The sequence below is a fragment of the Cyanistes caeruleus genome, chromosome 27 (assembly GCF_971803275.1).
Source record: "Cyanistes caeruleus chromosome 27, bCyaCae1.hap1.1, whole genome shotgun sequence".
Classification (NCBI taxonomy): Eukaryota; Metazoa; Chordata; class Aves; order Passeriformes; family Paridae; genus Cyanistes; species Cyanistes caeruleus.
The window spans coordinates 2,210,872-2,224,280 of NC_141727.1; the positions used below are offsets into that span (position 1 = coordinate 2,210,872).

General features: G+C 49.2%; 1 protein-coding gene across 1 annotated transcript; it reads right to left on the reverse strand.

The window, feature by feature from the left end:
• Positions 1–4,437: 4,437 nt before the first annotated feature.
• Positions 4,438–6,645, reverse strand: DAD1 (defender against cell death 1). The gene is made up of 3 exons (XM_023942726.2): positions 6,304–6,645; positions 5,136–5,286; positions 4,438–4,620 (listed from the first exon to the last, which is right to left on the reverse strand). The coding sequence occupies exons 1-2, from the start codon at positions 6,512–6,514 to the stop codon at positions 5,156–5,158; spliced, it is 342 nt and encodes a 113-aa protein (XP_023798494.2). The 5' UTR covers positions 6,515–6,645; the 3' UTR covers positions 4,438–4,620; positions 5,136–5,155.
• Positions 6,646–13,409: the final 6,764 nt, after the last annotated feature.

Genomic DNA, 13,409 nt, shown 5'->3' on the forward strand with positions numbered 1-13,409 from the left:
AGTAATTGCATTTCAGATATTAGCAACCAATTAACCTCATTCCAGAACTTTCAGGGATGTGGAAGAAAACTTTCCATACTCATTTAGCTTTAGCATCACTTTTTAGAATTAATAATCATCATAAATTTTTTATGTTGCAATTCAAACTCACTCCCAGATGAAAGAGTTAAGGACTGTGCTGTCTCTGTTTCCACATCTGAGTCTTTCCTCTTCCAGGTTAAACCAACCCCAGGGACAGGATTTGCCAACTGGGAGATGAGTTAAATGCTTTGACTAAAATGGCTCCTGGCATGTGACCTGCAAAGCAAGAATTTGCAATCTACTTCAAAGACACTTTCAGATATCAGGCTGCCAATCTCCCACCACCACAACGTGCCCCCCCCCACTGCATTTTCTTGTTTATTTCGAGATACGAAAACCACAGAGCAAAGCAAAGCCAGGAAATAACACAGCAGGACAGGAGGTGGGCTCGTGGCCCAGCTGGGGCAGGAAGAGGCCACAGCACAAGTTCCATGACGCCACAATCGAGATCTGGGTCACCACCGATGCTCGTCTATACCTGACCACAAAAACCACTTCCTCTGGAAAGTGCAGCACAAAGGGGGTGGGGGCAGCACGTGGCAGGGAGGGGAGAAGCTGTGGAAAAGAACAGCAGACGTTAGACCACGAGCCAAAGTGGAATGAGGTTAAGACATCCTCCCCTCCCAGCCTCACCACAGCCTGCACTTGGGGAGCTGCTTTGGGTGCAGCAGCAGGGATTGAGCTATGTATAGAGTGGGCAGGGAAAGGAGGGGAGAAATGCTTGATAAAGCATGGTGGGATTAGATTACAAAGCTCTCAGAATTGTGTCCGAGTTCTGAATTTGCTGATAGGTCTCTGCACCCTGTTTAGAGATTGGAAAATCCTTCCACTTCTCCTGACCCAGATGAGAAGGAAGGACGAAGGGGCAGGCCAGAGTCCTCTCATACTGTCAGGGAAGGAGGTTTCCATGGTCCACATTTGGCATCCTCTCCCCTGTGCCACCTCCTGAATGAAGATTAATTTGTTTGTTTTTTCAGGGTTTTGTTGGAGAAAATATCCTGCCCAATATTTGTCACCTCTCATCAAACACGGCCCTGTGCACAAACCATCCTCTCTAATTTTCCTCCTCCTGCTTGTGTGACCAGAGACCCAAGTGTGGACTTTCCAAGGACTAGAATCTGAAGGTGTCAGTGGATTTGTTGAAGCTTATTCCAATGCAGAAGGAGCTGTGGTGGGACTTGGATTCATCATAGGGTCACAGAATCCCAGAATGGTTTGGGTTGGAAGGGACCTTAAAGCCCATCCAGCCCTACCCCTGCCACACCAGGGACACCTTCCACTGTCCCAGGCTGCTCCAAGCCCTGTCCAGCCTGGCCTTGGACACTGCCAGGGATCCAGGGGCAGCCCCAGCTTCTCTGGGCTCCCCGTGCCAGGGCCTCCCACCCTCACAGGGAACAATTCCTGCCCAATATCCCATCTAACCCTGCCCTCTGGCAGTCTGAAACCATTCCACCTTGCCATATCACTACTTTGTGAAAAGTCCCTTTGCAATTCTACTTCCCCTCAAGAATTCTACTGTCCAATTAATGGCAACTGGAGGAATTGTAAGCAGGAAAGAAGCAGGAAAAAGGGGGGGAAAACCCCAAAACCTCCACAGCAAAGCCTCACATCTCCTCTCACTCAGCCCCTGTGCCCCAGGCAGTGGCTGGGGGAGGCTCCATGACTGAGCTGAGCATCATCCCCAACATCTGCTGCTCCTGCTGCCCTGGCACAGCTCAGGGCCCTTCTGGTGAGAAAGCAGAGCTGTGTGGGTCATTTACCATCATATTGCTTCTGCCCAAGTGACGCTCCCAGGCCTTGCAGAGCTGTGCTTTGCATTGCCAGCTGGATGGGTGCTGATAACAGATGGTGTCCCTCTGACACTCCTTCCCCCACCAAAGGGGACGGGAGTGGGGGAGCTCCTGGGAGGGGACACAACCAGGCCAGCTGGCCCGAATTAGCCAAGATATTCCATACCACATCATGGGCAACTGAGAGACAGGGACATCCAAGACAAGATCTGAAGCCAATTTCATAGAGCATACAAGGTGTTTATATAGGGTTTTACTTGTATGGCACTTACATAAGGTTCTATTTTTGGTAACAATTTCCCATTGGTTATACATTTTTCATGACATCAATTAATCATCACAAACTTTCACAACATATGCCTTGGTCACTTCTGCCCCAGGGAGGAGTTATCTGTGTCTGTCTCTCCCATGGTTTCTGTTTGATTAGGTTTAAGATTCCAAGCTCCTTTATCAGTTCATTGTGCTCTGTTTTATTCCCCATACCATATGATGTCAGGTCAGATACATAGGCTAAGGGAGAGATGAGGAAGGGAGGGTACTCCTGAATTTTCCTGTTTGCCTTCTGAAGGAACCATCACACGTGCCAAAGCCCTGCTTCCCAGGAAATGTCCGAACATCACTGCTGATGGGAAGCACAGACTGAATTTTATTTTTTCTCTTTAGCCCATGCATGTGCAGATCTCTACTGATTTCTTTCTTTTTCTGTAATAAAGCTGCCTTATCTCACCCTGCTGGTCATTCTCCATCTTATTCTCTCCCCTGTCCCAGTGGGAGTGATGGAGTGACTGAGTGGGCACCTGACACCCAGCCAGAGTCAACCCACTACACCAGCGCTGCCCTGAGCCCCTGCCTGCTCTCCCAGGGCTGCTGCCATTGCACACGAGTCCAGGAGTGGTGGTGTACAAGCTGCACAAGTTCTCTGTTCCTGACACAGACCCAGACTCCATTGTCTAGGACAGTGAAAACCCTGACCCCTCACAGCCAGTGTTAGGCAAGAGAGCCCCAGGTTTCAGACTGTTACAGCTACAATGGTTGCAGCACAGCTGGAAATGCTAAAAAGGTGGCAGACAGGAGCCAAATAGAATTCTGAGAGGTTCTGAAAGCATCAGAGACCATCTGGTTCCATCTCCTCAGTGCAGCACACAAACATTTCCATGCCATGGAGTCTCAAGGCTTTCAAGGTTTTACTTCCCCAGCGTTTCAGCTGCAGAGAAATCCAGACGAGCACGAAGCAGGATCAGTGTGAGGACCGAACCTCTTACATGAAGGTTCTAGTGAGACCTGAACACACTCGATCAGCACAATGACATGAGGTTCAAAGCCAAGTGCTGCTCCTGCAGTGGGGTCACAGCAATCCCCTGCAGCTCCAGGCTGGGGCAGGAGTGGCTCAAGAGCCGTTCAGCAGAAAGGGACTTGGCAGCGCTGGTTGCCAGCCGGCTCAGTGTGAGCCAACAGTGTGCCCAAGTGGCCAAAAAGGCCAATAGCAGCCTGGCTTGTGTAAATAGTGCAGCCACAAGGGATCACCCCCTGTACTCAGCCTTGGTGAGGCTGCAGCTCGAGCGCTGCACTCAGTTCTGGACCCCTCACTTTAAAAAGAACTTTGAGGGGCTGGAGTGTGCCCAGTGAAGAGCAACAAGGCTCATGAAAGGACTAGAAAATATTTCTCTTCTGAGGAATGGCTGAGGGAGAGCTGGGGTTGTTCAGGGTAGAGAAGAGCTGGCTCAGAGGGGGTCACACCACACCTCTGAAAGGTTGGAGTGAGGTGGGGCTGGTCTGTGGTGCTGTGACTGCAGAGAGCAGACCGGGGGAATGGCCTTGAGCTGAGACAGGAGATTCAGGTTAGATCAGGGTGGTCAGGCCTTGGAAGGGAGGTGCTGGAACCAACAAACCTGGGGTGCTCAGGAGGCCTCAGGATCTGGTGTGGGTGATGAGGTTGAATTACAGTGGCAGTGCTGGGTGGGTAGTTGGGCTGCACCACCTTGAAGGTCTCTTCCAACCTTGATTGTGTGATTCTGAGCTTCTCCCTGGGCCCAGAGCAGCTCCAGTGCCACCCTGAGGCCCTGCCATTTGGGCAGTCCATCCCAACATCCCTGTGGTTACCAGCACATCTCAGTGCAGGCACCCTGACACTGTGGAGGGGTGGCTGTATCACCCAGAAGCACCAGTGAGCTTCTAAATCCAGCTGGGACATCCAGATGGGGCCCAAGTGTCTCTGAGGGGTGTGGGAGGGTCTGTGGGAACTGTCTACACCTGGGGATCTGCTGGAGGGCACTTCCTTCCTTTCGTGACCATTAACCACAGCCTCATCTGAATTTTCCACAGCTTTGAAGCCCAGGGGCGCATTGGCAACAAACTCTGGAAGATCAAAAAGAAGGCAATAGGGAGATGAGAAGGCTGGATGACAACTGAGTTTCCATGATCACTTGTTTCCTGCTTCCCTCCAAAACTGGGGTGCAGAAAAAAAGCCTGCTGAGTAGAAAGGAAGGGAGAGAGGTAAAACCAGGGAGTCATGCCTGAGAGGGAACCTGGATGCAGGAGAAGCTCTGTATTTGTCACCAAAAAAGGCTGCAGTGTCATAAAGTGTTTTATTGATGATCACAGTTACACAATGAGACTGCAAACCCCTCCACAGAACACTCTGCGGGGGGAGATCTTGAGCCCTGCATCCCCTTCCTCCACCAAGGAAGAAGGTGAGAGTGTGCTGGGCACTTCCCTGTGCCAGGCTTTGCCATCAGGAGCAGTTCAAGACCTGGAAAGAGAGCAGCAATGTTTCTGTAGAGCAGACAGGACAAAGCTCCCCCAAGCCCCAGAGATCCTGTGGCCCCTTACAACAGTCATGGGCACGTCCCCACTCCTCAACACCCAACTGTCCCTGTCCCCAGCTGTCTCATCTGCAAAGAAACTCCAGACTTGAACCCCAGCCATACCATGGCCTCAGAGCCCAGGATTTCAAGCTCCCAAAGCTTCTCCTGAAGAATGGGGGGAAAGCTTCAAAGAAGAATGGGGGATCTCTCTCCTGAGAGAAGAGTGTGGGTAGGTTTCAGTAACAGTCTCAGTTAAACTCTTTAATTATAAAAGCCGAAAAAGGAATGCTCAAAATCAGAAAGCCATAAATCCTCACTCTGTGCCAACCCAGAGGACAACAGCTCAGCTGTGCTTGGCCCAGAGGAATTTGGGAGCTCAGGGGATTCCCTCTCATTCTAGTTCTCCCCAAAAGCACTGCAGTCCTGTGGTTGCCTCTTTTGTGACCCCACAGATCAGTACCTGGCAGTCTCTCCAAGAGCTCAGCCAACAAAATTGATGACGACGAGATGGAGAATGGTGTTGGCAAAGAGGAAATCAGCGAACGCCCGCTCTGGTGAAATGCCCTGGAACTCGCCCTTGTTCTGGGGGTTGATCTGGATCCGGAGACAAACTGCAGAGAAAGAATGAGCCATCAGTGGGAAGCACAGCCTTCCTGGGGCAGCCCAGCCCAGGATGGGAAGCCACTGGGGAAAAGTTATTCCTTTGTTACTACAGATGAGCAGAACACTGTCGGGGAATTTGGATGGGGCTGTCATGGAGTCAGTGCTCCCACAGCACCACACACACCACAGGGTGCCCAGAGTCCTGTGGGGAACAGGCTCAGAGCAGGACTGGACTCACACAGAAGTATGGACATTCCTATGTGCCCTGTTGGGTGTGTCAGAAACACAGAATGGTTTGGGTTGGAAAAGACCTTAGAGATCTTCTCATTGCAATCCCAGGGACACTTTCCACCATCCCAGGTTGCTCCAAGCCCCACCTAACCTGGTCCTGGACACTTGAAGGAACTGGGGCAGTCACAGCTGCTCTGGGCAACATGTGCCAGGGCCTCCCCACCCTCACAGGGAGGAGGAATTCCTTCCCAATATCCCACCTAACCCTATCCTCCGGCAGTGGGAAGCCATTCCCCCTTGTCCTGTCACTCCAGGCCCTTGTCCAAAGTCCCTCTCCAGCTGTCTTGGAGCCCCTGGAAGGGGCTTTCAGGTCTCAGTGCAACCTTTTCCCGAACACCCCCCGCTCTGCCAGGCTGTCTCCCCTGTGCTGAGGAGGGTTGCAGAGAAACAGGGCGGCTTTGGGCTATTCGGGGGAGCAGCACCGTGCATGTGTCACTGCTGGAGTCTCGGTTCCACCGAGCCCCCGGCTGCAAGGACAGCTGTGGGGACAAGGATCCGAGCCCCGCAGGTGCCGAGCTGCCCAGGGGCTCCTGCCCCGCCGGGAGCGGAACGGGGAGCTCGGGAAAGGGCGGGGGGTGCTGAGGGTCCCGGGGCTCCCCGGCTGCCAGGGCGGCTCTGAGCGCTGCACCGGGCCACCCGCTGATTTCTGAGGATCCCCGGCACGGCCGCGGCCGCCGGGCGAGGGCTCAGTGTGACCGCCAGGGCTGTGAGGGGGACCGCGGGCCGGCACTGACCGCCCAGGATGAAGCTGCCGACGGCGGAGATGAAGCCGCTGAGGAAGGAGTTGAAGGGGAAGGTGCCGACGCCGAGGCAGTAGCCGAACTGCAGCGCGCCGGTGAGCAGCACGTAGAGCAGGAAGGCGTCCAGCGCCTTGAGGCGCCCGGCGGTGCCGCCGCCGTACTCGGACAGGAACCGCCGCGCCACGGCCCTCACCGAGCCCGCCATCGCCGCTCCCGCACTGCGCACGCGCCGCTCCGCCCCCCGCACCGCGCGTGCGCGCAGCTACGTGGCGCTAAGGGATAGGGGAAACCGTGCCTTGGGTCTGCACATGCGCCAAGGGCTTTCGCGGCGTCCGCACCCCCAGTGTTTTCCAGGAGCCAATAAGAGTGCAGAACCGGCTGTTGCTGGGCAGATTAGAGAGCCGCTCCTTTTTAGAGCAAATCAGAGCCCAGCACTGCTGCTGGGGGCCGGGCCTTGCTTGAGGCAGCTCTGCTGAGGGACTGTCTGGGGGTTCCTGGCCGAGGGTCGGTCCGAGATCCGGCACGAGGGTGGTGGAAAACAGACTTTTATCGCCCTGCTTGGAGCAGGGGAAAGGAAAAACACTGCTTTCCAATTTTTATTTTTATTTATTTTTTTATTTTTTTTTTCTTTAAAATCTGTCATGGTACTGAGCCTGAAGCGAGAGCAAAACAACTCTGCTGCTTTTCGGTTTCTGAAGCGGGGAACGACTTTTCAATAAAGCAAAGCAGAACTTTCCTCTACAGGTTCATTCTGTTTAAATCATTCCAGCCTTCCTATCTCTCCAAAATGAGGAACACTGTCACTGTCGGCAGTGCATGCTCCCACACGGGCTCTGCAATGAAGGAAGGGCATTTTCCTATCATAGAGACAGCGATTGGTTTAGATTTTATGAGGGATTTAACCTTCACCTTCTGCAACAGGTCATAGTAGAGCCTTCAGGGTGGATTAGAGCGAGATGACTCTGAATGAAAGGTGTTTGTAAATATACACACATGCAGAGTTTATTGTAGAACACACAAAATCAGGTATGTAGCCATTCTGGTTGTCATTTATAGGAATATGACTGTACAGCCATAAAGATGGTTCAAAGGACTGTTTCAGCGCCCAAGGCCTGATGGAATTAACATCTCAGCAGAGTGGGAGTAGCACAGAAAATACACAAAATATAATGACCATAAACAAACATCAACTCCAAACATCACCTGGCATTGTCAGAGATACCTGCTATGAGAAAAAGATGAGAGAACCAAGGGATGAGGACCTAATTAACACTGGAGGCCAAGAGATCCGTAAGCAATAGGAAATCAATAGCTTCATACCTTGAAACCAATGAACACTGAACCAATGAATTTCCATGGGTTTTGACTGTATAGTATCTGAAAAATCTTGTAAGGAGTGATGTGTGATGGAAGGATTTTCTCTTCACAAGGATTCTGGGCAATGTGTGGATGAAATTATTTCTGTTGCACATCCTGGCTAGAACAACATCCTGGCCAGAATAAAGTAATGCTTTAATTCACTAACACTAAATACATTGTTGGAGGGTTTTGGCTTTTTCTGGAGTTTCAGTGGCATTGCAGGGGAACAATAAAAACTTGTCTTTGGTACCAGTAGTCAGACGGATCTGATGGGCCCGATGCTGGATTGTGGGAATCAGTTTGGCTGTGTGAGGTACAGGAGCTGTTCCAGGGCCAGTGCCAGCTCTGAGGCATTGGTGATGCACTGTCCGCCACTGCTCCCTGTTGGGTTTATACACAGGAGAATTGTACAGCTGCCCCTTGCTCCTGCAATCCTGCAGTTACTGCAGCAATTCCTCCACGCATTCCCAAGGGCCGTGGGTAGGGTTTCACTTCTGTTCTTTTTAAAGGAGGCAGACTTGGAGCAGTTTGCAACAGATGCAGAGAGGGAGGTGGGAGAACAAACACCCATCCCCTGCCTCTGGCATCTGTTCAGACACATCACTTTAACAGATCCAGCCCCAAGGTTTGCTGGTAGAGGCCTCACAATCATGACAACTTCTCTGGCTGTCTCATCCCCCAGTAACCAGGATTTTACCCAGGCTGAGCACTGGGATTGAGATTTACCAAAAGTCATCAGTTATCTATTTTTTGTTGTCTGACCTAATGTCACAATGAGTGCCAAGTTCAGTTTGAAGTGCTGACATTTGTACCCTGGTATCTACCATAAAAGTAGCCAAGGATTTAAGGGGGTGGGAAAGGAATGGGATTATCACATTTCTCTAGCTCTTTTCTGTTAGCCTTCACACGTAAATCCACCTGCCACTCCCCAGTTCACTTGCTGAGAGCAGTAGAGTCCAATTTCCCAACTCAGAGCAGGTTTAACTGGTTAGTTTGATTTCTAGACTGGCTGGGGGATGACAGTGTTGGACTCCTGAGGGAGCCGCCCTCAGGACGTGCTTTGATCTTATCCCAGTTCCTTATCAAGCCTTCCAGATTAGTGGTGGGTAATTTGTCCATTATTTCTTGAGGACTTCCTTTTGCAACACCCTCCACCCACAAACTGTACCTTGTTCTCCCACAAGGTGACACATTTTGTCAGCAATTACCCAGTGAGGGAGGTTTTAGGACCTGTCCACCCTCTTGATGTCTGTTTTTGGTTTAGGACCACCTGTACCAGAGATACCCAATTGCTGACCAGTAGTTACTAATTACTGAGCTACCTCCAACCCAGTTATTCCTGGAGGTGCATCCCTTCTCCAGGCCTAGGGATTGCCATAATGTGCTTTTCTAATTGTTTAACGTGGACTTGTAGTGCATCAGGCAGGCCTCAGGACTGAGAGAGGAAATCTCTGTGGATTTGTGTCAGTTTCCATAGGGGATTGTCATTGTGGGTGCAATAATTGCATGTGCATTAATTGCAGACGTGCACACTTTCCACAGTGTGGCCAGTTGTGGGGGGTTTACTCATGTAGGGATCTCCTTTTCCATAGGGTCCAACCCCCCTGCCCCATGGGCTGTGGGAAATAGAAAAATGGAAAATTGTACAGATGCTGAAGGGCTTGATCTGCCAATCTCTCCTTCTGTGCATCCTGAACCAAGGAAAAACATTAGAAGGGGACAATCCCCATTTGGTTTGCCCTGGGCAATTATTCCTCTTCAATCAGTCATTAACCCACCTTGGTTAGTGAGTCTTTCTCCCTGGTAGCACTTTGAGGGTCAGTTCAATTCTCTCCCAGAGAAAACCTTGCAATGGGCCCAGGGTACAGGAGAAGAAAAATTTGATGTGCCAGGTCATACCAGGAGAAATTGCCTCTTTTGGGCCAAATTCCCAGCACAGAGAATGTCTCTGCTACTCTCTGCTCTCCCCTACAATAGCAATTACCTGCTTTGTCCTGACCTGATTCTAATTCCATCCTGGTTATTCTGAGACACCAAGAAAAGTGCAAGCTGCAGATCTTGTAGAGATACTGTTCAGTGTTGTGCTAAACTCTGGGGGAAATTTGGATTTTAGAGGCAGTACATGAAAGCACCACAGCTTGCAGTCAAATGTAAATTTGTTCCCATCTGCTTACAGCTCTCTGCTCTAAGGTAGGAACAGCTGTAGAGTCATTCTATTTTCCTTTCTTAAGTGTATTTTCTCTCAGAGTTACACTGGTCTTGGACCTCTCTATTTTCCTGCTAATACTGATATATTCCATTTAGTGTCTTTTTGCCACTGTCACTTTTCTTGTCCTCCAGGCTGGGAGCATGAGGGAATATGCAGAAATCCCAAAAGTGTCCTTTTGCAGGCAACAACAACAGACACTAGGCTGTGGTGGTGGACTGTCTTCTTTTAGAAGTCTGCTGTGGGGTGGCAGTCACCTCACTGTGGCTGTAGCTGTCACAGAGGTATCACCCCCTTGCCTCAGTCCCAAGTTGAACAGCCGAATGTAACAGGACATGGTCAGCAGGACAATGAAAATTAATAACTGGGTGAGATGAGCCTTCACAGAGGCCACCAGTGAGCAGGTGACAGAAGAACAGTACCTAAAACTGCTGGAAAGCTGTGCCATGATATCTCTGGGCACTGACTGGATTGACAACTTGTGAACACTTGACTATGAATCCCCAGTAAGAGATATGGGGGGAACACTGGACCCTGTGGGCACAAAGAACATGGGCTGGGAAGGTTGTGTGTTGGTGCCAGCCTGTCCAAAACCTGAGGTGAGAGCAGTGGTCACAAGAGCCCAGCCCTTCCAGAATTTATATTCCCAGTATTCCTTACCCTGGTGGCTGCTGGGGATCTGTGATGTGACATCTCACTCTCAGTGAGATACCGGCAGGAGACAGCTGCGAGAAATGACAGATTACTATAAAGTCTGAGTTAGGTATTGAAACTCCTCAGCTCTTATCCCACAGAAGTCTTTATGTGTATGAATAAAGAGTTACGGTTTTTAGCACCTGATCACCACTGATTAGCTCGTTTTTTCACAAAAAACATACTCATTTTTTCACTCTTTTTGTGCCTTGATTGTTGTGGTTTGACACTGGCTAAATGCCAGGTACCTATGAAAACTCCTCACTCCTTTTCTTTTGCTATAGTTGAGGAGGGAGAAAAAAAAGAAACATGGGGATTTTGTCAGTTTGTCACTTCTAGAAATCTTTTTTCAGTTTGCTTAGGGAGAGGAGTTTCTTCAGTTATGTCGTGGGGCTCTTCCATGGGGGACAGTTCTCTGTGAACTTCTCCAAGGTGGCTCTAACTTTGACAAGCAGCAGTCCTGCCTGAGCTGCTGTGAGTGCATACACCTCTGAAAAGCTTAAGCCCACTAATGGTATATGATGCAAGTTAAAATACAACTGCATCTATATATTGCATGCATTTCCTAGATGATGGTAAGGCAAAGGGGTAGGATAGAGTAGCACACCCCATCCTCAAATGAGCCATGGCACACAGGATGATAAATGAGCTGAGTATGATGAGCCCTGGTACAGACCATGGATTAACAACTGGCAGAATGACATGTAAACCTGCTGGAAACACATATCCCAAACCATCATGGAGCTCCCACTCCTACATCAGAACTTCCTGATTTCCAAACATCATATGCTACTGGTTTATTTCTAGCTCTGGAAACATCAGCAAACTAGAGGAAAACATGTTACAAACAAAGAGATGGGCTTTGTATCCCAAGTTTGGGATACTTGGAGTCCTTATGTTTCCTCCTATTCTAAATGGTTACTGGTAATTTTGTTTAGTTGTTCTTGGTGTGAAGTGCAGGAATTAAGCCCAACCTCTGAATTGCTTCCCTCAGGAAGAGGGAAAGTATTAAGTGTCAAATGTGGTGTTTTGATCCTGCAGAACTGAGATTTTCTTTAGTAAGTGTCCTTTCCTCCTCACCACAGCTACAAATGAGCTGATTGGGATGAGTGAGTCCCAATTTAAGCAAGGATCTGGGGTACTCCTTCTCACTGACTTAGAAATGAGCTTAGTTTAAAAGTTCTTACAAGGGTGTGTTTCCTCCTCACTTTAGGTCTCTGCTTTAGGAATCCACATTAGTCACTTGATTTCTGATAGTGAAGAGAGAACAATGATAGTACTGAAGGGTGGTTTATACTCTGGTCACCATCCCTGGAAAGCTCAAAAACTGACAGGGTGTGGCACTCTGTGGTGTGCTTTAGAGGGCCTGGTGGTGTTGGGTTGAAGGTTGGACTCGATGATCTTGGTTGGACTTGATCCTTTTACTGATGGTGTGATTCCTGTCTGACATTGGTGTTTGAGCTCAGCCTCTGGCAGGAACCTGAGCAGCTGGGGACCAGCTGGAGTGGGCTGTGCTCCCTCCCTTGTCCTGCACTGCTAACCCCAGCTGCAGGCTGTGGAGCAGCTCTGGACAGCCCTGTGGCTGCTGGAGGACGGCTGAGCACAGCAGCAGCGCCTGTGGGACACTGAAGGGTCACTGCACACCACGCTGCATCCACAGGCTGCTCTGGCCAGGCATTAAATCCTTCTTGTTGGCACTTTTGAGACTGGGACAAGTGCACAGTACAAAAAAAACCCCAAAGGTGGTATTAGAATGGTGTGAGTCCAGTGGAGGGCAAGGGAGTTTATCAGAGAACAAATCACACCTGAGGAGAAGCAGAGAGAAGACAAAGTCAAGAGGAGGGGTCTGCCTGAACCATCCACCAAGGGGGAGTTAGAGACAGGTTAGAGCCAGACCTCTCAGAACAAGAGGTGTTGGTCATGGCTTAAAGCAAATCTTTGCTGCACAAAAGGAAATAAATATTCACAATGAAAACACGAGGGAATTTGTGGCACCACAGGAAAGCTGATACATTCCTGTGTTTGGAGATATCCACACTTAACTGAGAGAAGGTCATGAGCAACCTTATCCAGCTTTGCTTTTAGCAAGGATTGGACCTCCAGAGGTCCTTCCCAGTCTCATTTTCTCTGTGCTTTCATTATGTTCTTGCTGTTCTTTCACAGGTGTTTTCCCACAAGGTGTTTATTCAGATTTTGATACCTAATTGGTCCCTGAGCTTTGACACAGTGAGGAAACACAAGGCTGTAATACACTGCCACTATTATATAAAGGAACTGGAGAGGAAATTTTATTGCCAAAAATCAATTGTCAGGCTAAGTTAAGGTGGAAAAGAATCTGACTCACAATACTTTTTGTAGCATCCTGGATTGTTGTGGATATGGTAACTACCTGGAGCATTCCTTAGAGTTAAGGTGAAGTTTCTTAAAGAATAGAGAAAGTTTAAAGGGGCATTGACTTGGAAAACTGAACTTTTAGTCTTCAAACTAAAGTAAGAGCTGTTACTGAGGGAATTTTTTTTGTTTAGAGGAACACTGTCAACTTCCAGATAAAATCTGTCTATCTGTGGTATTGAAAAATATGTTCTATATTTCGTATGGTTTGTGAGAGGGAAGTTGTTTTGTATTGGTGTTTTTTGAGAAACAACCATAAGATGATGCCAATAAACTCCTGTGTTTTGCTGGGAAAAGGGCACTAAGGAGAATGATTTGATAGGAATAGTGCATTAAGTGTAATAATAGTAATAGTAATAGTAATAGTAATAGTAATAGTAATAGTAATAATAATGCAATAAGTGCATCCCAGCTTATAGCTATCTTTTTGTTGAGCATTTGAAGAGGGAAA

Coding starts and splice junctions, on each gene's coding strand:
- DAD1 (XM_023942726.2), bottom strand. CDS start 6,514: ATGGCGGGCTCGGTGAGGGCCGTGGCGCGGCGGTTCCTGTCCGAGTAC. Junction 5,287..6,303: donor CGGCAGCTTCATCCTGGGCG/GTCAGTGCCGGC, acceptor CTTTCTCTGCAG/TTTGTCTCCGGATCCAGATC.